Genomic DNA, 26,611 nt, shown 5'->3' on the forward strand with positions numbered 1-26,611 from the left:
ATATAATTCCTATAGCTTATATACTCTAAGAATAAACTATTAAATCACGTGCATTTCGATTATTGAGCTACAACCCCTTCGCAAGAAAACCACCCTATCTTCCCGGCTTAAGAGAAAGTTGTACTTAAAATGCATTAAACTAATTATTTGGCGACTACATATCGTTGAATAATTTATAAGCTTCCAAATTACGCGCATTTAGATCAGTAAATTGCAATTTATTTTGTATAGTGCAGTCACTGAAGGTAAAAATCAACGATTACCTTCAATTTCGGTGAACCTTCATCGATTTTCACTCAGCCCCCCCCCCCACTAAAGTATCAAATTCCTGCTCAGTGGAACGAGCTCAAAAATTTTAGTTTGCGGAATATGAGAGCTCATAAATAGCTCATAAATCAGGGCTATTTGTTTTTTAATTTTTGCAACTGGGGGGGGGCCAGCTCAACACGGGTGGTAAAAAATACTTATGAATGGCCGGTTCGTTCACTACAGTATTTTCGATATTATTTGTCTATTGAACATCGTTATTACAACATTCAACGTCATACATCAATTTGCTTAAAATTTCTAACTTATACAATGTAATACTAAATAAAACTCATATCTATGTCTGTATTGTATCTTTATTGCAACAAAAAAATTTTATAACTTTTTTTACAAAATTATTACTCTATAAGTTTGTAATCTGCTGTCTGATCTGACGTAAGAATGCTCTTGGCAAAGAAATTCCTGTAGTCCATTAATTATTTTTTTCTTTAATTCAGTGTTAGAATTAACTAATTCTGAGAGATCAACAACTTCTGCAGGTGTATAAGGGAAAACGATGTTATTTATCTGACGCACTAATTTTCGTTTGGTCCAAGGGTTGTCTAGATCGTCTTTTAAAACATCTACCACTGATTTTGTTCTGTGTCTTTTTGAGTGTAAGGAATATATCAAGAAGACAATTGCTATTACGACACCTAAAAAAAATACAGTTCACTGCAATTCGCTCTCCTAATAAAATAAAACAAAGTAAAGTGTATAGGTACTCAGATATGTACATATAGTACATATTTGAAGAAGACCTCCGTATATTCGAAACTGTAAAGCGAAATGTCAAGTGCAAAAAATTGGTACATGTTTGTTGAAAAGGCTTACAATGTTTGTACAAAGACGTACAAGTTTCTCCCACCTGCTTCTTCGCAGCTTGAACATTGAATTGAAGAGAAAAGTAATGTTTATTTGTCAAACAAACATTTTATTTCTGTTTTCTGACAGTAAAATGAATTTTGAATTAAATAAATACCCACATTTTTCTTTTTGTGTCAATTAATTTAATTTAATTTAGTTTTTTTTTGGACACCCTTTATAAATAATTATGTTAATGTTTATATTACTGAATAGAGAATTGAATAAAATTTCAAATGAGCCAGCAACCCAAACAAGCCCCTATTCTCATTTAAAAAAAACATCGATTACGTCATCACGCTCAGATGGATGACGTTACTAGGACATATTATGTAGTAGGAAAAATGAAAGATTACCCATGAGCTATCATATTAAACAAATTTTTTCTATGTTCTAGAAAATATTGAACTAGTACTAGTATGTACTATAAGAACACCTTATATAAGTATTACATGTACCGGGTGTCCCAATAAGAATGGCTCTCGGCCATATCTCAGGAACCGTTTATAGTACAGCTTTGGGAAAAAAATTTGTAACAAAAGTTACCTCGAGAAAAGCCTGGAAATTATTTTCATATTTGTAAGTCCACCGCTAGAGGGCGTAATTGAATATCAAAAATTTAAAAATCGAAATTTTACAAAATTTACATAATGAAAGGGCACTGAATATTGGATTTCACATGTGTAACTCTACCTTTGCAAATAAGAGGTGGGGGTGAGTGGGAACCTTGTTATGAAAAATGGCTGTAAGTCCGGTTCTGCTTAATCGATTTTTGCAAACTTGGTCTCGTTGAAAACAGATCTTTTTCGTTAATGTAAGAGTTATAATTACGAAACAGCCTAGTAAGTAATATGCCAGTTAGGGGGCGCTATTTTATGTATTTCAGAAATCTAGTTTTCTTTGGAAAGTATTAAATACAAGTATGCACTTTTAACCCTGTATTACAAAATTAGACCAAATTATCAACAGAATATCGAAAACCGCATGTCAATACCTTTTTTCTATCTCGAGATATCTTAAGAAACGTATAAATTGTAAACAAACTGATAATGTCACCGGTAAACGAAGTTAGGAAATCAAAGTGAAAACAGGTAGTGTGCTATGGAAACAAATTAGAGCGGGACACTTGCGGAGTGCCGACAGAAGTGAATATTTCTCATAGATTCAATTATATTCGGTTCGATTCAATTCGATTCCATTTAATTGGATTTAATTTTATTTATTATAATTATGCTTATAATTTAATATATTTAAAATATACCCAATTTAATACATAATATATATATGGTTTGTCAAACGTAGGAAAGAATTTGAAAATCTTACAATCGCCGAAATTGTTAAACTTTTTGCTACGTTTGACAAACTGTACTAGTGATTTTACCCATTAATTTTAGAATTAACAAACTTTCAAAAGAAGTTTTACTTCAAATTTGATAGTGAATTTAATTATTATTATATAAAATGAATAGGATGTTTAAAAATACAATTTGAGAATAAGTAGGTTGAAAGTAATAATGTAATCAACAAATTTTAAAAAAGTCACTTTTGTATAACGGCCTTCCCTTTAATGAGAGTATCTAAAAATAAATGAACTCTTCCATGCATTATTTACGATTAAAATTTACACGAAGTATTTACTATACTTCATCAGTAATTAAATTTTTAAATTAAAAAATATCGGTTACATTATTAAGAAAAATAATAATTTTAAGCTTTATGTATCTTTATATCTTATTAATCCTAATTTTAACGGGTAAAATCACTAGTATATAATATTATGTATTAAATTAGGTATATATTATATATTTATATTAAATTATAGATATAATATATATTAAATAAAATTAAATCTAATCGAATGGAATCTAATTGAATCAAACGAATATAATCGAATCTATAAGTATTCACTTCTGTCGGCATTCCGCAAGTATCACGCTTTAATTTTTTTCCACAGCACATTACTTGTTTCCACTTTGATTTCAGTGACTTCGTTTACAGGTCATCATCAGTTATGTTTAAAAATTAACACGTTTCTTAAGATATCTCGAGATAGAAAAAAGGTATCGACATGCGGTTTTCGATATTCTGTTGATAATTTGGTCTAATTTTGTAATACAGGGTTAAAAGTGCATACTTGTATTTAATATTTTCCAAAGAAAACTAGATTTCTGAAAAACATAAAATAGCACCCCCTAGCTGGCATATTACTTATTAGGCTGTTTCGTAATTATAACTTTTACATTAACGAAAAAGATCTGTTTTCAACGAGACCAAGTTTGCAAAAATCTATAAAGCAGAACCGGACTTACAGCCATTTTTCATAACAAGGTTCCCACTCACCCCCACCTCTTATTTACAAAGGTACAGTTACAATTGTGAAATCAAATATTCGCAGAATTTTGCGAAGAATACGATGATTGGATTTCAGTGCCCGTTCATTATGTAAATTTTGTAAAATTTTGATTTTTAAATTTTTGACATTCAATTACGCCCTCTAGCGGTGAACTTACAAATATGAAAATAATTTCCAGGCTTTTCTCGAGGTAACTTTTGTTATAAATTTTTTTTTCCCAAAGCTGTACTATAAACGGTTCCTGAGAGCCGAGAGCCATTCTTATTGGGACACCCGGTACTTGCGTTGGCCATTTTTTTTTGTTACAAGGTGACAGAAAAATATGTTTTATATATTCGTTCATGGCTAATCTTTCATTTTTCCTACTGTATATATATGCCAAAAAATCATAATTTAAAAATAAAAATCGACATCTTTCGGGATTTATTTCCAAAATCGCCCATTCACGAAAAAATTAATTATGGAAATTATGAAATTAATTCATTTTCTATAAAATAGACGATTTTGGAGAAAAATTCTGACACAGTTTGATTGTTATTTTTATTACAAATTTGTGGCATATATTTCATACCTACTAGTGACGTCATCCATTTGAGCGTGATGCGATGAAGTAATCAATGATTTTTTTAAAGGGGAACGGGGGTCGTGTGGTAGTTCATTTGAAAGGGTGTTCAATTCTCTATTTAGTAATATAAACAGCAGTATAATTATGTATACAGGGTGACCAAAAAGATCATTTTTGAATTAAATTAATTGACGCAAAAAGAAGAATGTATGTAATTTATTTGACTCAAAATACATTGTACTGCTGTCAGAAAATGAAAAAAAAAATGTTTATTTCTCAAATAAACATTTATTTTCGTTTAAATTAAATCGCAAACAGCCTCCCACTTACCTCTTGGGAGTTTGAACATTTAATTTAAGCGGGAATAAATGTTTATTTGCCAAATAAACATTTTTTTCTATTTTATGACAGCAGTACAATGTATCTTGAGTTAAATAAATTACGTACATTCTTCTTTTTGCGTCAATTAGTTTAATTCAAAACTTATTTTCTTGGCCACCCTGTATAGATAATGATATTATTGTTTATATTACTGAATACCGAATTGAACATCCTTTCAAATGAGCTACCACGCGACCCCTAGTACCGTTTAAAAAAATCATCGATTTCATCATCATGCCCAAATGGATGACGTCACTAGTGTAAACTATATACCAAAAAATTGTAATTTAAAAATAAAAATCGAATTGTTTCGGGATTTTTCTCCAAAATTGTCCATTTTAGAGAAAATGAATTTAATCTACAATTTTGCTCCTCTCTATATATGCCAAAAAAATCATAATTTCAAAATAAAAATCGTCCTGTTTGGGGATTTATTTGCATAGTCTCGCATTCACCAAAAAGAGGTCTCTAGACCCAGTAAAAAGTTCGTTCCCTTTTTTTTGGTAAAAAAATCGTGAAAATCGTTACCGCTTCACAAGTTGCTTAACTCGTGTACGTATTGTTTATATGGACACGCGCCAACTCGTAACTTTTAATGACAACAATTTTCAAATCAAAATGTACACCGGCCAATTCGTAACTTTTTTTTACCTGACCTGCCAACCCGAAACTTTCTTCAAGTGAATTCGAATCCATTGATTAAATCTAATACCTTAAATCTAAACCGAATGTTTCTTGGTTTGCTTAAAAACATTATATTTGTACTATATGTACCTATAAAAAATAGCAAAAATTGAAATATCTTAATAAAATAATTGAAACAAAATTATAGTGTTTCATTAACACGTGTTAAAATATTATTTCCATCAAGTATAGCTCTACACGAGCTTGGTTTTTATCAAGTAATTGTAAATTTAATATTTTTTAGATGTTTAGCAATGATAAATTATTTAAATCCATCTGATAATTTAAAAGCAAAGAGATTTTCCATATGTTTATTTCAAGTCTAAAAGATTTATTTAGTTACGAATTCACCGGTAGTTGATCGGTTACCGAAAAATTACCTGAGAGGGTCAGAGTTACCAATTGGCCTGTAATTAGGATGGGGGATTCAAATAGTTACGAATTCACCGGGACCCGTTTATATGATCTGTAAGTTTCATCGGTTCAAAGTGCTTATTTTTGAAAGGGTTGTGGTTGAAACGGCTTGAACGAGTCACTAATCACAAGTGTATGCAAATTTTGAACAGCCATATCTTAACCAGAGAAACAAATAATTTAGTCTAAATAAGATTTTTCTCGTGACACATCCCCCTTCAGGCCGAAAACAAATTTTTTGAGTAGTACGGGCATCTATAATAATAACTAGTGTGACCAACTCCAAGTCAGTCCAATTCGGGACAAGGCTGAAAATAAACCTAAAATCCGGAACTTTTCAATGAAAAATCTGGCCATTTTTTTAAATATGTATAGAACTTTAATATCACTTTATTGATTATTTAACATTTTTATGTTGACAAACATTTTTTTGATGGGATGGGTTGTTAGTTTGTTAGTTTTTCAAAAAGGGAAAAATTAGAAAATTTAACTGAAGTTGGATTTCTATGTAAATAGAACCTTAGATGAATATCAAAATATAATTATCATTATTTGATATTCATGTTTTTGAATCGTCTTTCAAAAGACGATCAGGGCCGCGCCGTCCATAAGGGCGAAGAGGGGCGGTGCCCTCCGGTGCCGTATTGAAAAGGCGCCGGTAGGTGCCGAACAAAATTTTTTTGACAATACCGAAATTACCAGAATTTTTTTTATTACCAGAAACAATAATCAAAAGTAATGACATTGACTAAGTTCAACGTAACGTAGGTTGGGGGGAGGGGGGTCAAAAATCTTCAAAAATTGCGTTACGTAATACTTGAACGCCCCCTAATAGGACAAGAAGGATTTTACCCACTGGTAAAATCAAACCAGAAAGCAATATTTTATTGTAAAATTGAAAACTTACCAATCGTAGGTAAATTAAAAAAGCAGCTAGTATTAATTTTATCACATAAGTGTACGAAACCTTATTTACCTCATTAATCTGAACTATATGTTTGTTCTCTGATACTGTAATCGTTGTTTTTTGTAAATAACGAAGAAGTGATTCAAGCACTTCAAGAATAAAGAAAGGAAAAGCAGTTGGAAAAGATGATATTTCTGGGGAATTATGGAGAGCATTACGAGAGACAGGAATAAAGTGGCTTACAGGTTTATTTAATAGAATTAGAGAAGTTGGACAAATGCCAGACGAATGGAGAAACAGTATATTAGTACATGTTTACAAAAACAAGGGAGATGTGCAACAATGTACAAACTACAGGACTATAAAACTACTTAATCACACCATGAAAATATGGGGGAGAGTAATAATTGATAGACTGATACGTGTAGAAACCGAAATATGCGATAATCAGTTTGGGTTTATGCAGGAAAGATCAACAAATGATGCAATTTTCATTATAAGGCAGTTGATGGAAAAATACAGGAATAGACGCTTATATGGTAGATCTTGAGAAAGCTAAGTTGATAGAATTCCTCGAAAGATTCTGTGGTGGGTACTCAATAACAAAGGAGTTCCGGATGAATATGTAAATATTGTGAGGCATATGTATGAGGGAGCAACAACTAGTGTTAAGGCAGGTGTGGAATTTTTTCTTTTTCTTTTTCTTTTTTGGCTTGGACTATGGTCATTCAGCCAGTCTCAATCAAAAGTAAATGTATTAAAGATATTGCCAATTAGTGAAACTTGGTTATTATAATATTATTACAATTTTTACTTCTTATTTACCTACTAATTACAGCTAATGTACATACTATGTTAAAAAATATAAATATATTATACTACTTAATTTTTATCAAGAACACATAGTGAATACATTTTACAAATAAAAATATTAATATTAATATTAATATTAAAATAAATTCATTCTTTTTTTTATTTTATTTTAGTTTTTTTTTTGTTTTGTTTTTGTTATGTTTTTTTTTGTCACTACGATAGGATGTCAACCCGGATCAACCCCGCGGAGGTTTAAATCCTCTTGTGAATTTTTCTTTAATTTTTTTTATTTATTTTTTTTATTAATTTTTTTTTTATTTATTTTTTTTATTCATGTTTTTTATTATTTTTTTTTTTATTTTTTTTAATTTTTTTAATATTTTTTTTACTTTTTAAATTTTTTTTAAACATATTTTACAAATACCTATAACTAATTACAATAATATTTTACTATCCGACAAGAAAGATACCAAACAGTCAAAAATTTTCTTTTTATTCAGTGACAGAATAAAGAGAATATTTACAGGGAGTAGGATGTTTTGGTCTATAATACTTTTAATTAGGTGATTGGTTAGGTGTTTAAGCTTTTTTCATTCAAAAAATATGTGGTTCAAGTCACTTCTAACCTCACATTCTTGACAAATATTCGAATCTAATATGTTTATCTTAAATAAATGTGCAGGATAACATGCATGTCCAAATCTAATTTTACTGATGGTGGATATGTATTTGCGAGGGAGGGTGAAATTCTTATACCAAGGTTTTTCCGGAATAATCGGTTGTATCAAACTCTATTGTGTTGTTGATATGTTACAGTACCTTTCCCAGTGTGTTTTCCAGCTCTTCATCTGTTCAGTTCTTAAACAAGCAAAAGCATCTAGAATGCAGGGCTGATATTTGGTTACTGTTCCATGGATGAGGGAATTTTTGGCTAATTTTTATTAAAAAAATGTATGGATTAGAAGTACTGCAAGGTAGTTGAGGTGTTTGAATAGCAGTAAGCACAGATAATGAATCAGATAAAATTACTGCGGAATTATAGGATGCCAACTTGAAATAAATTAAAGCCTCATATACCGCCGCAGCCTCGGCAGTAAAAATGGAGAAATTTGAGGGCAGTTTAAGCATTTTTGTATAAATTTATCTGGAATATAAAAGGCACAACCAGTACCATTTGAACTTTTGGATGCATCTGTATAAATACAAACAAATTTTGACCAATTTGTAAGGTAGTTGTTTGAAACAATACTGTTTAATAAAGAGTGCTCATGATAACTGGATTGTATTATATCTACTTGATTTAGTAACTCAAAGAAATCTTCGAAATCTATCAATTTATTTGCAACTGCAAGTTCAGTATTATTATTCGCAGTGTTTCGAAATGCGTCACATAACGGTGGCGAGTTTTTGTGAGCCCAATATTTATTTGTTAAATCAAAATAATTTAAAGTACTAATTTCTTTATATAAACAATGGAAGATATTGATAGATTTCATATGAAAGTAGGATTGCACGTGTACCAAGACTCAGTACTTAGTCTTTACTTAGTCTTATTAGTTTTGGATCAGATAACAGCGAAGCTATAGGGTAAAATTCCATGGTTCTTAATGTAATGTATGCTGTTGGTTGTAGTGTTAGTATGAAATGGATAGCGCTTATCAAAAAGGTACCAACAGCCATTTTGCAGTTTTGAGTAAATTAAGATTAAAGATTTATCAGTTTTAAAAATCGGCATTTTATCATTTTTTAGGTTTCTCAATTTTTTTAGGGGAAAGATTGAGTTTAGATATTTGTCTTCTATAAAAAAATATAATAAAATAGTTTTTCTCTTTTTTGTAGTATGAAATGGCGCTTGGTTCTTTTTTGATAAAATCTAAATAATGTATATGAATCTGTTTAAATACTAATTTTAGGATTTGGATCTTTTTATATAAAACTACTGTTTACTTGGATCCTTTTATTAAATAACAGAACATTAATAAGTTGTTCGTACCATTCAATTATAACCTTTTTTTAATAACCTGTCAACATTCATTAAGCGTTCATTACATTTTAATGTACATTTACACTGAAAGTCGATATATGTTTTTGTTCCTTCAATATTCCTTTCAGTGTGTAGTGTTTTTTGTTACCGTCTTTTAATTTTTTTTCTGGATTTAAAAGACTGTCCGGGATATTTTGCAAATCCCCCTTTCTTTAGTCGACCTGTTAGACGAGTGTGGTGTTGTGGTTCGTCTTCTTGTTCATCATCTTGTTCTTGGTCTGTAGAGTCAAATCAGACTCATCAGCTTCTTTCATCATTTTATATATTTCAGCACTTCTTAAAGATGATGATTATCAGAAGGACTTTACGAAAACACGTTAATCAAAAGAAAACCAAATGATTGAAATGAAGAATGTCAAAAGGAATCCAAGCGACATGCGACATGATAAAACTTTCGTCGCTTGGATCCGTTTAGAGATAAACAGAGTCCTATAATTCATAACACGCAACTTGGTAACCTTTGCCAAAAGAGGTCTCTGACGTTTAGTTGGTGCTTGGGACTTTTTAGATAAACAAAGTTTAATATTATCGGCCAGTTAATGTAATTAAGTCAGAAATGGCAATTTGGCGCTTGGTACCTTTTAGATAAGCACTATCCAAATAGTAAAAGCAACTTAATGTCCAGTTGCACCAACACATAAACAATTGATTTGGAATGCCCGTTTATTTTAAAATATAATTGTCAAAAAACTGTCAAATTATAAACAGAAATTTTAACGATTCTCCCAAAAAATATTAAATTTTAACATTCGAAAGAAAAGAAAAGTTTTCTGTTATTAAATTTGATGGCAAAAAATTTAATATTTTTCGGGAGAACCGTTAACGTGTCTGTTTTTAATTGACAGTTTTTTGACAATTATTAAATTTTAAAATAAATGGGCAATCTAAATCAAAAAATCAATCGTTTATTTGTTGGTGCAACTGGACATTAGAACAAAAACAGGAACAGTGGAAACAAGCTCTTGAGAAAAAGGGTTTAAAACTTTTTGAAAGTTAATAGTTTTAACTACCTACGCTCGGTATTACAGAGTAATGGGAAAATATATGGAGATGCATGTAGTGGAATTAGAGTCGGATGGATGATGGATGAAGTGGAATGAAGCAAGTGGTTTGTTGCGTGAGAGAATATTCTATAAAACAGCTATAAGGCCAGCTATGATGTACGGAACTGAATGTTGGAGAGTTAAAAAGAAAGAAGAACGACGAATGCATGTGGCGGAAATGAGAATACTTAGATGAATAACTGGAGTGACAAAGAAGGATAAGATTGGGAATGAGTATATTAGGGGAAGTCTAGGGGTGACACCAATAGGTGCCAAAATGAGAGAGTATAGGTTAAGATGGTTTGATCATGTTCAACGTCGAGACAAGTCACCCAAGACGAAGAATTCTTGAACTGCAGGTTCCTGGAAGAAGTAGGAGAGGAAGATGAAAGAAGACCTGGGGTGAGACGCTTAGGCAGGACATGTCGGTAAAGGGGATTAATATCGATATGATCCAATACAGAAACTTATGGAGAAATGCAATTAGGGAAGCTGAGCCCGCATGGAGATCAAAGCAAAGAGAATGATGATGAAACAAATAGTTTGCAGGTTTTCGCTTTGTGCATGACTGACGCGACACCTAGCGCCTTGATCTGACATTTTTGGATCTCACAATTTGACGTTAAGCATATGATAAATAAGTAACAGTTATATACCATCTTTGACAAAACTTTTTATACAAACAATGACAATGACAATACAAAGATAGCTCCAATATTGCCATATTTAGCCACTACTCACATTGGCATCGTTTCAAGGTACCCCACCATAGTCAAGCACGCAGCGAATATGGTATACCGATTCATTAAGTTGCAAAAAACTACTTATAAAATGGAGGAGGAAAGGGACGCCTAAAATTTCTTGCCCCTGGGCGCTTGAAAGGCTTGGCGCGGCCCTGAAGACGATAATTAAAATACAGAAACGGAAAAAAACCAGGGTTTGAGTTTTTGTAGAACTGTAATACCACGATATAACATACAAGCGTTTTGGATGTAATATTAGTATTACACTCTAGAAATCGTCTACTTTTTTTTCGTCCCACCAATTCAATTTGATGGGAATTCTTAGAAGAATAACGTATTCAAAATTTCACAATAGAATTTTACCAAAACGTTGAAAATTCGGATGGCCCGGAAGCTTTGCCCGGGACGCCGGGCCATGTCCCGGATTTTTCGGGCTAGTTGGTCACACTAATAATAACCCATCCCTGCAGCCGCTTTTGATGATATATAAGTTATAAACAAATGAATATCAAAAAACGGTAAATTTTCGTTTTTTTTTTTCGTCTATTACCACAAATTGAAGCATTTTAAACAAATTTGAGAGTAAGAAACTTATAAATAACACAAAATATTTCAATATGGCGTTCGCTAAATATATCTATCCTTATTTGTTGCTTATAAAATTGCAAAATAAATCATAAATTTTGAGTTTTTATAAATGTGCATAACTTATTTAAAAATTAAGTTAGAATATTCTTATTACAAGGATTGCTGAGCCGTCTTGTGCTTATATTATATTCTAAATGTCAAATCAATTGGTCAGATAGTAAGTTATTTAATTTGTTTATCCCAAATTAATTTTTTTTTGCAATAATAAAGTCGAAAATGATGAAGTTACAGTAATACTTTGGATAGTTTATGAAAGAAGAAGATTTATACTATTAATTTTATTTAAGAAAAAATGACAAAAAATAATTTTAAATACAGTGGAACCTCGATAACTCGGATTAATCGGGACCGGGGCCGATCCGGGTTATCGAAAATCCGGGTTGGCCGGAGAAAATGGTAAAAATTAATAAAATAAGGTATACCTAGAGAATCAACTCCGTTATAATTGAAATACCATGAAATATATAAATATGCACAGTACACAGCCTGCTTAACTCCCAGTGAAATTTGGTTCACAATCAGGCAACATTTTTTTCAGCTTGAGTGTTGATTCTTGAATAAATTGGTCCTGACACCCGTGTTGAGCTGCCCCCCACCCCCACTTGCAAAAATTAAAAAACAAATAGCCCTGATTTATGAGCTTTCATATTCCGCAAACTAAAAATTTTGAGCTCGTTCCACTGAGCAGGAATTTAATAATTTAGTGGGGGGGGGGCTGAGTCAGCCCCCCCACTACTTAAAAATAGGAATATTGAATCGGTTTTTGCGGCAGAATTACGAGCTATTTATGAGCTCTTGAAATTATATAGTTTCGATTTTTGAGCTCATCCCCTTCACCCCCAAACAACCCTTTAATTGATTTAACTTAAGAGAAAAATGCTGAGAAAACTTAAAATATATCGTATTGCGGATATAATTCCTATAGCTTATATACTCTAAGAATAAACTATTAAATCACGTGCATTTCGATTATTGAGCTACAACCCCTTCGCAAGAAAACCACCCTATCTTCCCGGCTTAAGAGAAAGTTGTACTTAAAATACATTAAATTAATTATTTGGCGACGACCTATCATTTAATAATTTATAAGCTTCCAAATTACGCGCATTTAGATCAGTAAATTGCAATTTATTTTGTATAGTGCAGTCACTGAAAGTAAAAATCAACGATTATCTTCAATTTCGGTGAACCTTCATCGATTTTCACGAAAATTGGTCAGTGGTTAGAGGATACCTCAAGAAACAAAGGTGACATGGTACCACCTTGCGCCTTTACCCGGAGGGTGGATACCGTCCCTTCTCGGGGGTGAAAATTATTTTATACAAAATAACTGCACAACTTTATAGAACAAATTATAAGCAAAATTTATTATATAAAGTTATTAAAATAAGTCAATACTCTTTAAGTTATTAAAGATCAAAAATTTTAAATATTCGTGAAAAAAATGCATGTTTTGAAGCGGTTTTTCGTAAATCACTGAAAAACTGTAAGTATTTACAAAAAAGATAATAGTAGTTTAATTCGTATAGCTTATATTCTAAGAATAAACTCTTAAATCACGCGCCTTTCGATTATTGTGCTACAACCCCTTAGCAAGAAAACCAACCCATATTCCCGGCTTAAGAGAGAGTTTTACTTAAAATAATTTAAATTAATTATTTGGCGACTACATATCGTTTAATAATTTATGAGCTTGCAAAATATACGCATCTCAATTATTGAATTGCCATTTTCTTTCTATAGTGCAGTCACTGAAGGTAAAAATCAACTATGACCTTCGATTTCGGTAAATCTCCATTCATTTTCACGAATTGACAATAACAAATTGGAGTTTTAGCCTGGGGTATATGTCACCCCTTCTCGGGGGTGAAAATTATTTTATAAAAAATAACTGCACAAATCTATAAAAGAACAAATTATAAGCAAAATTTATTATATAAAGTTATTAAAATAAGTCAATACTTTTTAAGTTATTAAAGATCAATCATTTTAAATATTCGTGAAAAAAATGCGTGTTTTGAAGCGGTTTTTCGTAAATACCTGATAAACTGTAAGTTTTTACAAAAAAGTTAATAGTAGTTTAATTCGTATAGCTTATATTCTAAGAATAAACTCTTAAATCACGCGCCTTTCGATTATTGTTCTACAACCCCTTAGCAAGAAAACCATCCCATATTCCCGGCTTAAGAAAGAGTTGTACTTAAATTTAAATTAATTATTTGGCGACTAGATATCGTTTAATAATTTATGAGCTCGCAAAATATACGCATCTCAATTATTGAATTGCCATTTTCTTTCTATAGTGCAGTCACTGAAGGTAAAAATCAACTATGAGATTCGATTTCGGTAAATCTCCATTCATTTTCACGAAAATTGGTGAGCGGATTTTGATGCTATCAACTTTTTCTGGAGCTCATTTTTGATAGGTATTTCTAAGTACTTTAACAAGTATTTATTACCTAAGTGTTATAAAATGCATGTCTTTCCCGTTATTTAAACTTGAATCCTTAGATTTGGACAGTCGCAGAAAGAAATATACATTTAATTACCAATAACTTACTTTAAATTAAACTTAAAAGGGTTTTTCAAGTAAGCAATTTATTATATTTTTTATTAGCTTCAATTTTAGTGATGAAAACTTTTTTGTAATTACAGTTTTTGAGTTACTTAAGAAAAATCGCTTTAAAGCATGCATTTTCTTTCACAAAAATTAAAATATTTGATCTTTAATAACTCAAAAAGTATTGATTTATTTTAATCACACTATATAACAAAATTTTGCTTACAATTTGTCCCTCTCCCGATTTGTGGGGTTATTTTTAATAAAGTAATTTTCACCCCCGAGAAGGGGTGACATATACGCCAGGCTAAAACCCGAAGTTGTTATTGTCAATTCGTGAAAATGAATGGAGATTTACCGAAATCGAAGGTCATAGTTGATTTTTACCTTCAGTGACTGCACTATAGAAAGAAAATGGCAATTCGTATATTTTGCAAGCTCATAAATTATTAAACGATATGTAGTCGCCAAATAATTAATTTAAATTATTTTAAATACAACTCTCTCTTAAGCCGGGAATATGGGATGGTTTTCTTGCGAAGGGGTTGTAGCTCTATAATCGAAAGGCGCGTGATTTAAGAGTTTATTCTTAGAATATAAGCTATACGAATTAAATTACTATGTATTAACTTTTTTGTAAAAACTTACAGTTTTTCAGTGATTTACGAAAAACCGCTTCAAAACATGCATTTTTTTCACGAATACCTAATTAAAATTTTTGATCTTTAATAACTTAAAAAGTATTGACTTATTTTATTAACTTTATATAATAAATTTTGCTTTTAATTTGTTCTTTTATTGATTTGTGCAGTTATTTTTTATAAAATAATTTTCACCCCCGAGAAGGGGCGGTATCCACCCTCAGGGTAAAGGCGCAAGGTCTCCTTTGTTTCTTGACGTATCCTCTAACCACTGACCAATTTTCGTGAAAATCGATGAAGGTTCACCGAAATTGAAGGTAATCGTTGATTTTTACTTTCAGTGACTGCACTATACAAAATAAATTGCAATTTACTGATCTAAATGCACGTAATTTGGAAGCTTATAAATTATTAAATGATATGTAATCGCCAAATGATTAGTTTAATGCATTTTAAGTACAACTTTCTCTTAAGCCGGAAAGATAGGGTGGTTTTCTTACGAAGGGGTTGTAGCTCAATAATCGAAATGCACGTGATTTAATAGTTTATTCTTAGTATATAAGCTATAGGAATTATATCCGCAATACGATATATTTTAAGTTTTCTCAGCGTTTTTCTCTTAAGTTAAATCAATTAAAGGGTTGTTTGGGGGTGAAGGGGATGAGCTCAAAAATCGAAACTATATAATTTCAAGAGCTCATAAATAGCTCGTAATCTCTCGTAAAACCGATTCAATATTCCTATTTTTAAGTAGTGGGGGGGGGCTGACTCACCCCCCCCCCACTAAAGTATTAAATTCCTAATACTGGTAAACCACGTTCGCGTTCCGCACAAAACCTCACATACAAAGCGTCGTCGAGAGTCTCATTTTTAGCTTTATTAGCTTTGCACCGATTGTTCAATTTTTTGTTATCATTTTGAAACAAAATTCTTCGATTTTAGTTCTATTTTTCTTTCAATCCGATACTGTAGATGTACCGACACCATATGATGCTGCAATTATTTTTAAATATTCGCCTTTTTCAATTCTACCTAATGCTTCTAGTTTCTTTTCCATTCTCACAACATTTTACGTTTTGTTGCCATTACGTAGACAAAAAAACACGCAAACACAAAATCTGAATAGATTTACGAACGATTACAGAACGGAAGCGAACAATACGACTGTACTACACACAATACGGTCTCAATCGCAACGATTTTATGTTATTTAATAACAGTGGAGAACTAAGACCATTGTTTAAAAAAGAATTTTTTAATAGTTTTTCTTAAACAATGCTAAGACAGTTTGAAACTACAGGTGTCTGTTGTTTCCGATAACCCGAACAATGAAGTCATTTCATTGTCATGAAGTCATGGCACCCGTCGTGTGCCACGAGTCATTTTTACTATCGTATATTTAGTTCAAATTACACAAATACCCATTCTCGCTCAAATATTATATTACATATATTTTTATTGTTGAAATGTTTGTCTAAGAAAAATCGGTCCGGGTTAGTCGGACTTCCGGGTTATCGGGAGCCGACTTATCGGGGCTACACTGTACTGCAAAATTATTTTGCAAGAACATGTCGATTTTTTGCTTATAAAAAATTAGAATAACTTTTTAACCATTACCCGTAGAAAAATTATTTTTTCATATTTAGATAGACTGAATTTTTTTACAAATATAGAAAGAGAACAAATTTTCCTATGACAATTAGTGACGAAGTTACCCCCCCTTTTTTTAATTCACAGCAGCTTTGTTGATAACGATTAAGAAATAAAATTAGCCGCATTTGAAAGAACATACTTCAAAGTTTTAACGTATAGAATATAAAAAAGATTTCCTGTCAAGGAAATCGTTCACAAAACTTCAAAATGTGGCCCTTAAAATCGGTTGACCTTGAAACTTGGGAGAGCGATGAGAAGGGGGAAGGAGCTGTTAACTGTATCTTTGGTTCTTGTTTATGGATTTTCGACGTTTCTTTTTAATTCGTATGTACTTTGCGTACATTACGAATATGCATTATTTAAATAAATTAGTCGTTATATACACCATCAAATTTGTTGAAACACCTTTTTTTCAAATTTTTAAATAATATTTGATGTAACTTTTATCGTAAAACGTACATATTATTTATAATTAATACGTATTACTTATATTCAATTATTGCTAAAACTAAAATTGGTTTATAATATTGAATTGAAAATAAAAAATCTCAAATAAACTAGGTTTTATTTTTCATGCTACTAGATAAATGAAAAATGAAATGTAACAAAATTAGAGGGCAAATTAGAGAGGGGACAAAAAGAACAAAGTTATTTGCAGAACATTTTTCAACATATTGTTTTTTTCTATTGTTTAAATTTTTGTAAATTTGTTAGAGAATAATAATATTATTCTATATTATAGTATAAGGAAATATAATCTGTTATATAATTATTTTTATTAAATTTTATTCACATGATTTACAAAAATCACTTAATTACAACTTGATCTATATTTATATGTACTACTCGTTAAAACCTATTTTGTAAGTACCTATGTATGTATGTACCATTATTATTATAGTGTTGCAGAATGTAGAAAATAAATTCAAAAATCATAATTTTTAAAGATTTTGAAATAAATAGTGTTTCCAAATTTTCTACAATATTATCACTGCATCTTACAACATTTAAAGTTATAATTTTAAGATTGTAAAAAAACTAAAATTAAGATATTTCATACATTTTGGTATGGTAACAAGACTATTAAAATAAAATCAATCATCATCAATGTATATTTTTCTAGTACTAATTGTGTTTTTATGAAAAACGTAACAATTATCAGTCATTTATTATAAGTTATTGTAAATTTAAGTGTATATGATCCACTCTTATGATTGCCATCAAAGTCATCCTAAAAAATCGTAAAAATATTTCCAAAAATTGTTCACACAATTTACATATTTAATTAAATAATCACTTTATTAACAAAAAACTTATTCGTAACGTACGCAAAGAGTATATTCAGATTAAACAAAAACAACAAAATAGATAATAGAGAAAGATAGAGGTTTTGGTTATCGAAGTCAATAAAATATTTATATCTCTGTACTAACAGGTACTGGGTACAAACAGTTTTTCAAGAACAGGTAGTTTATTTTAATAAAATATCTGGTATAAAGAAGATCTGTTGATCGGATCGGTACTAACTATTCTTACTTGAATTTCGAACCGCAATCAATTACGTTTATCTCTTGTTTGGTGGTTCTGTAACTTCAGTTTTTCATTCATCTAATATAGCATGTTTAGCAAAAAAAGTAAACCTAGTTCATTTAAGATTTTTTGGTTTCCATAGACCAGTAGACCGTACAATCTATTAAAAATATATTATTTATTAAGTTTAATGAAGAACTATGCATTATTATATTATCTATAAATATTTATGTTTTGTGATTAAAATTACTTCAAATATTATTAAAAAATACTAAAAAAATTTTTTAAACAAATTTGATGGTGTATATAATAATTAATTTATTTAAATAATGCATATTCGTAACGTACGCAAAAAGTACGTACAAATTAAAAAAGGAACGTCAAAATCCTTGAACGAGAACCAGAGATACAGCTAACAGCTCTTTCCCCCTTCTCATCGATCTCTCAAGGTTCAAGGCCGACCGATTTTAAGGGCCATATTTTTAAGCTTTGTGGACGATTTCCTAGAAAGGAAATCTTTTTTATATTTGAAACGTAAAAACTTTGAAGTATGTTCTTTCAAGTGTGGTTAATTTTATTTCTTAATTGTTATAAACAAAGCTGCTCTGAATTAAAAAAAAGGGGAGCCAACTTCGTCCCTAATTATCCTAGGACAATTTTTTCTCTTTCTAAATTTGTATAAAAATTCAGTCTTTCTAATTATGAAACCATTTTCTAAATATAAAAATATGTTTTCTACGGGTAATGGTTAAAAAGATATTCTAATTTTTTATAAGCAAAAAATCGACATGATTTTGCAAAATAATTTTGCAATATTTAAAATTATTTTTTGTTCATTTTGTTTTAAATAAATTAATAGTATAAATCTTCTTCTTTCATAAACTGTCCGAAGTATTACTGTAACTTTATCATTTTCTGACTTGTTGCAAAAAAAATTAATTTCGGATAAACAAATTAAACAACTTTTAAACTACTTGACCAAATGCTTTGAAATTTGAAGAAATATTTAAGCACCATAATTCTCAGCATTCTGTTTAATAAAAAGGTTTCAACTTCATTTTTAAATGAGTTATGAACGTTTATAATACCTCAAAATTTAGAACCTATTTTGCAATTTTACAAGCAACAAATAAGGATAGAGATATTCAGCGAACGCCATATTGAAGTTTTTTATATGATTTATGAGTTTCTTCACTATGCTTCACTTTTTAATAATTTACGAAAAAAGCGAAAATGTACCGTTGTTTTATCTTCATTTGTTTATAACTATATATATATATATATATATATATATATATATATATATATATATATATATATATATATATATATATATCATCAAAATCGGCTGCAGGAAACATATAGGTTATTGTTATAGATGTCCATACTACTCAAAAAATTTGTTGTCGGCCTGAATGGCGTTGTGTCACCAACAGGATATTTTTTTCCTTATTTCTCTGATCGAATTAAAAATATTAAAAAAAGCAAAACCTACATTTATTATTTAAGATTTTTGGTATCACTAATAATTTTTAAGTTATGTTGAAAAAAAAGCATTTTCTTCAAAATTCAAAATTAAAAAGTAATTAATGAATTAGTAACGATTAATTTCATTTGCTATTCTAATTAGGGGGTAATTTTCCCGATTTTTTCCCATAAAAGGAACATCTTTATTTTGAGCGTAACTTGCTTAATTTTGATGCTAGAAACTAAAACAAAAAAAGCTAAAATAAAGCTTTTTAAACATTTTAAGAAAGTTGTAATAAGTTTTCCCCAAAAAGTGCTTAATTTTTTGGATATTTCACGTTGAAATATTCGATTTCAAATTTGACGAATATGAACCTATTTTTCATTAGCTATGTACAACTCTGCTTCTACTGGGTCTAGTGACCTCATACATACACCACTTTTTTTTAATTTTTTTTGCTATATTTTTACTAAGAATGTTTTTTTAGATAAAATACTTGTTTATTTAGTAATTTGCGAAAGACTGTCTAAAAATGTGATTTCTTTATTTAAAAAAGAACATTCACTCGCAAATAAATCAAAAAGTATTGACTTAGTGAAAAACCGCTATAGAAAAAAGTTGCATATAATTAGTCAGTTTATCTATTTTCGGACTTACTTTAAAAGTAATTTTTTTCACCCCCGAGAAGATTTGAAACTCACCCCCTGGACAAAAGCTCACATCACCACAATGTCACTTTTTTTTCTTTGGCATGTTAGCTTTGTTATGACAAATTTCATGTCAATCCAAGTGGTTCTTTAAAAATTTGTGTAAAAACCGTGAGTAAATGGACTAGTTACACATTATTCAAATTCAAACTTTTTATCATTTTTATTTAAAAACGATCTAGAATGAATATCAACAACAGTTTTGAAACCAGCATACACCTTAGGTGTAGATATTATTTGTACACAAACTTTTGGACATAATATGTATTAAATAATTTTGAATACCTATTTTACTATTTACCTGTTAAAACATATTCCCATACGAAACCAATATATCCTCCCCCAATTAGTCCTATTAACATAGGAATTTTTGGTATGAATTCTTCAACAGCCAAAAGCTCTGCTTCGTGGGCCACACTGTGGCACAAATCCAAAATTTCTTTCTCATTAAAAAAGTCTGGCATGATTATAATTTGCGAGATTATTTACAGATTTACTACACTTAAGTAATATAATATAATATTATAATACAGACATATAATCTCACAATAGTTGTATTTGTTTTTCTTGCTTTGTGGGAAAACCACAAAACTGATTAGATTCAGGCAGCTCCCACTTGGTGCATTCACTGATATCACTCATATTACTCATATCATGAGCAGTGAATGTGCAACCAAGTGTACGTGTTCATAATATGCGTTATTTGTTAAGGATAAGAAAATTTTGTAGTTAAATATTTTTGTAGTTAGATTTAGAGGAATTATACATAGACCAGGGCGCATCTGTAAAAATATTAGTACATTTGGACGTTGAGAGGTGACTCAAATTTTTTTGCAGAAATTGCTTAAAAATAACTCAAATAATAATATTTGAGTTATCCTCCCTCTCAAAAAGGTCCGGAACAGTGTTTAAATAATCAAAATGTCAAAAAATTAAGGAAAAATTCGATTTTTTTCTTCGTTTTTTGATTATAACTTTTAAAAATATTCATTTCCGAGAAAAGTTGTACTGACATGAAAGTTGCGTAATTAAATTTACTACAATATAGAATTGCTTAAAAATTTAAAAAATAGTCACCATTGTTGCAAAATAGCAATAATTTCGAAAAAACCATACAAAAACAAGTATTCACATTTTACGTTTTTCAACCATTTATGCTACACTTAGGCCCTTCATATTTCACCCAAAAAAAAGTTTATGATACAGTTAAACAACACTGTAAATTTCATTAAGATCGGGTTAATAGATTTTGCAAAATAAATTTTGCAATTCAGCTTTCGCAAAAAAAATTCATTTCTTCAAAATATTACAGGACTGAAAATAAAGCAGATAGCGAGTTGAAATTTTTTTTTGCATATAGAAGTGTACTGTACCTTTCATTTACAATTTGCAAAATTAAAATCTATTAACTACCACGGCGTCAGGAATTTTTTTAAATAAACATTAATTATTGGTGCTACGCGTAGGACAGCGGATAGTTTGCTCTGATTGGTCATTCCAATGACCTTTGATAATGATTGCTACATTTTAATTTTCATTACATTTCGACATAAATAAATAAATTTGTTAATTGCAAAATAAAAACACATAATCTATCCTTTGAAATAACACTTTTTTTAGCAAAAATTTTCTTTGTTCATATATTTTAACTTAAAGAATAAAAGTTTATTATTTTTAAATATATGCAATTGTTTAAACAATATTTCACAAACAATAATAAAATTAGTTTGATTTTTGTGGAATTAAAATATTAAAATACAACAAAATATTGAGTAAGAAAATAATATATTAGATAAAGATTGGAAGAAATTTTGGTGGAAATCAACTTGTGTGAATCGAACACCGCTGTCCTGCGTGTAGCACCAAAAATTAATGTTTATTTAAAAAATTTCCTGACGCCGGCGCCGTGGTAATTAATCGATTATAATTTTGCAAATTGCAAATGAAAGTTACAGTACACTTCAAAAAAAAATTCAACTGGCTACCTGCTTTATTTTCAGTCCTGCAACATTTAAAAAAAAATGATCTTTTTTGCGAAAGCTGGATTGCAAAATTTATTTTGCAAAATCTATTAAACCGATCGTAATGAAATTTACAGTGTTGTTTTACTATGTCATAACGCTTTTCTGGGTAAAATATGAAGGTCCTATGTGTAGCATAAATTGTTGAGAAACGTAAAATGCCAAGACTTGTTTTTGTATGGTTTTTTTCGCAATTATTGCTATTTTGCAACAAGGGTGACTATTTTTTAAATTTTTAACCAATTCTATATTATAGGAAATTTAATTACGCAACTTTTATATCAGTACAACTTTTCTTAGAAATGAACAGTTTTAAAGTTATAATCAAAAAACCAATAAAAAAATCGAATTTTTCCTTTATATTATGATATTTTGATCATCTAAACAATGTTCCGGACCATTTTGAATGGGAGGATAACTCAAATATTATTATTTGAGTTATTTTCAAGCAATTTCTGCAAAAAAATTTGAGTCACCTCTCAACGTCCATCTCAAAACAGATGCGCCCTGGACTAACAGGGTGATTAACTTTTGTGAAAAAGTTTGTTATAATATTTTGTTATTAAAGGAGATACCAGACAAAGGTATTTACAAAAACAGGAAGAAGATGTAAGCTTTATATTTTAAAATTAGTTATAAATATACAGCATCTCTAAACAGGGCTCGGATGGCTCAGGCGTTAGCATGCCTGACTTCCACGAAGGTAGGGCGGGGTTCGAAACCCAGCGCGGGCGAGAAGATCTAGACCTTTTTAAAATGTCTATAGGCCCCAGGTCGACTCAGCGTAAATAAAAATGAGTACCTTGGGTGAAACCAGGGGTAATAATAGGCGGTTGAAGCGTAGCACTGGCCCTGTTACCCTCCTTATATACCGTAGGCCCTAGATATAGCAGACTACCCTGCCATAATCCCTAAGCCGCGTTAGCGGTATAAAACGGGAGACTATTATTATTATACACAGGATCTTCACTGTACCGCATTAAAGATATATTTTTTTAATGAAACACGCTGTATTTTAGTTTTACATTACATTTCTTCGTTACTAACAATATAAAATCGGTAGCCGTGTTGAGCTGCCCCCCCCCCCCAACTTTCAAAAATTAAAAAACAAATAGCGCTGATTTATGAGCTATTTATGAGCTTTCATCTTCAGTTAATTAAAAATTTTGAGCTCGTTACACTGAGCATTTTAATGGGGGGGGGGGGCTGAGTCAGCCCCCTACTACTTAAAAATAGGGATATTGAATCGATCTTTGCGGCAGAAGTACGAGCTATTTATGAGCTCTCGAAGTGATATAGTTTCGATTTTTGAGCTCATCCCCTTCACCCCCAAACAACCCTTTAATTGATTTAACTAAGAGAAATATGCTGAGAAAAATTAAAATATATCGTATCGCGGATATAATTCGTATTGATTATATATTCTAAGAATAAACTCTTAAATCACGCGCATTTCGATTATTGAGCTACAACCCCTTCGCAAGAAAACCACTCCATCTTCCCGGCTTAAAAGAGAGTTGTACTTAAAATCAATTAAACTAATTATTTGGCGACTACATATCGTTTAATGATTTATGAGCTCCCAAAATATGCGCATTTAGATCATTAAATGCAATTACTTTTGTACAGTGCAGTCAATGAAGGTAAAAATCAACTATTACCTTCAGTTTCGGTGAACTTTCATCGATTTTCACGAAAATTGGTGAGTGGTTAAAGAATACCCCCAAGAAACAAAGGTGGCATGGTGCCACCTTGCGCCTTCACCCGGAGGGTGGATACCACCCCTTCTCGGGGGTGAAAATTATTTTATTAAAAATAACTCCACAAATCGATAGAAGGACAAATTATAAGCAAAATTTGTTATATAAAGTTATTAAAATAAATCAATACTTTTTAAGTTATTAAAGATCAAATATTTTAATTTTCGTGAAAAAAATGCATGCTTTAAAGCAATTTTTCATAAATAACTCAAAAACTGTCAGTTTTTACAAAAAAAGTTTTTATTACCAAAATTGAAGCCAATGAAAAATATAATAAATTCCTTAGGTACTGGCAAAAACTTTTACTATTAAATTAAAGTAAGTTATAGGTAATTGAATGTATATTTTTTCTGCGAGTACTCAAATCTAAGGATCCAAGCTTAAATAACTGGAAAACGATGCATTTTATAACATATGCTTATTAAATATTTGTCAAATTACTTAGAAATACCTATCAAATGAGCTCCAGAAAAAGTTGATAGCATCAAAATTTATACTCCAAAAATTGTTCCACTTACGTTGCAGCATAATTTTAGATTCTTACCTTATTATCAATTATATCTATTATTTTATTATGGTATTCTTATTGTAATATATTATAATTATTTTATATTAATTCTTATGATATTCTCGACTTAAGCTTAAGATCTGTTGGTGCAACCGGGCATGAATTACCTAATATGTAACTCACTTTGAATTATTAATATTAAAAGATTTTTCAAGTAAGGAGTTTATTCAATGTTTTATTAGCTTCAATTTTTGTAACGATTACTTTTTTGTAAAAACTTACAGTTTTTGAGTTATATACGAAAAATCGCTTTGAAGCATCCATTTTTCACGAAAATTAAAATATTTGATCTTTAATAACTCAAAAAGTATTAATTTACTTAGAGTTATTTTTAATAAAATAATTTTCACCCCTGAGAAAGGGTGGTATCCACCCTCAGGGTAAAGGCGCAAGGTAGCACCATGCCACCTTTGTTTCTTGAGGTATTCTTTAACCACTCACCAATTTTCGTGAAAATCGGTGAAGGTTCACAATTGAAGGTAATAGTTGATTTTTACCTTCATTGACTGCACCATACAAAAAGTAATTGCATTTAATGGTCTAAATGCGTGTATTTTGGAGGGGGTTATCACTCCCCCCACCTCTAGGAGGTGGGTTGAAGGGTCATGGTTGGTGTGTGTCGATAGGTTTTCGAAAAATATTAGAAACCTGTTTTTTGGTTTCTCATTTGGAAGTGCATTTTTCGAGATATTATACCGTTTCTATAATTTACCCATGGTATCATGATAAATCGTTTTTCCCAATTATAGCGCCATCTATCCACAGTTCGAAAAAATGTCTTGAATAAAAGTTGCGTACTTTTACGTAACGAATCCAAATCTGCAAGAAAAACTGGGGGTTTCTATTTGAGATTTTAAAGTTACCCCCCACCCCACCTCCAGGGGGTCTAGTGAGGGTTGTTTTTTGATGTCATTGGATAGATTTTTGAAAATTATTGAATACGTATTTTTCGGTTTTTCGATCCGATGTTTATTTCGCGAAATATTCGACCGTTCCGCTACTTTTGGGACACTCTATATAAAAAAATAAAAAGTTTATAAGGAATAATTGAGCATACTTTTGTATAATTATTTATTACTAATAAATGCTTTTCGTATTCTATTTTTTAAACCAATCTGAAAATTTAGCTCATGCTCTTTCATTTGACACCTGTAGAATGATTCTATTAACATTATTTTTTTCCTACTTATGTTATTGTAAACAAAAAGCTCTCCGGGATAAACAATTTGAATAAAATTTAAACAATTGAATGAAACTGCTCTGAAATGTTTGTAAAATATTAAGCATCAAAGAACCCTCATTTGAACAAAATTTCAAAGCTCTACATTTATTTTTACAATAGTTATAGTGAAATTTTTTTTTTTTTAATTTCGACCTTTTTTCGCAATAATATTAACAATAAATGAGTATACTACACTTTGTAATACGCCATTCTAAAGCTTTTTCCATTCTCTGGAAGATATTTGTACTAAGTAAACCACAAGTCCTACTGTTTTCCATTAATTTGAAAAAAAAAAAGAAAAACTGCCGTTTTTTGAAACTAAATTGTTTATAAATAAAAATGGCCGCCAGATCCTACGCAGGAAATAGTTACAATTTGTTCTTATAGGTATTACCTGTCGAAGAAACGCTTCAGTACCCTGGCTGTTGAAGTGTCATTAGAGTTGCACAAGTTTGACTTGAATGTTTGAACTTGACTTGAGTTTGACTTAATTTCAAGTCAAACTCAAGTCAATCCTTCTGACAAATATTTCAAGTCAAGTCAAACTGGTCAATCGTACAGGTTTGAAAATTCAAACTGTTTGTCAAACTAGTTTGAAAGAGTTTGAAAAATAATTTATTTAGTAGATATACTTTTTTGTCGAGATTGACATGTTAGTTGCCAGTTAAGATAAGAAAATTAATAATACAATGAGTGCCACATAAAAGTAACTTAAT

At 30.4% G+C, this 26,611-nt stretch overlaps 1 protein-coding gene across 1 annotated transcript; it reads right to left on the minus strand.

Moving 5' to 3' along the window:
• Positions 1-605: 605 nt before the first annotated feature.
• On the minus strand, positions 606-20,953 carry LOC126881095 (uncharacterized). Its single transcript, XM_050645134.1, has 2 exons — positions 20,626-20,953; positions 606-962 (listed from the first exon to the last, which is right to left on the minus strand). The coding sequence occupies exons 1-2, from the start codon at positions 20,786-20,788 to the stop codon at positions 655-657; spliced, it is 471 nt and encodes a 156-aa protein (XP_050501091.1). The 5' UTR covers positions 20,789-20,953; the 3' UTR covers positions 606-654.
• Positions 20,954-26,611: the final 5,658 nt, after the last annotated feature.

The sequence above is a fragment of the Diabrotica virgifera genome, chromosome 3 (assembly GCF_917563875.1).
Source record: "Diabrotica virgifera virgifera chromosome 3, PGI_DIABVI_V3a".
Lineage (NCBI taxonomy): Eukaryota > Metazoa > Arthropoda > Insecta > Coleoptera > Chrysomelidae > Diabrotica > Diabrotica virgifera.

Excerpts from the sequence above, each read along its gene's own strand:
- LOC126881095 (XM_050645134.1), bottom strand. The coding sequence starts at position 20,788 with ATGCCAGACTTTTTTAATGAGAAAGAAATTTTGGATTTGTGCCACAGT. Across the intron at positions 963-20,625 it reads ATGGGAATATGTTTTAACAG|GTGTCGTAATAGCAATTGTC; the intron begins GTAAATAGTAAA and ends TATTTTTTTTAG.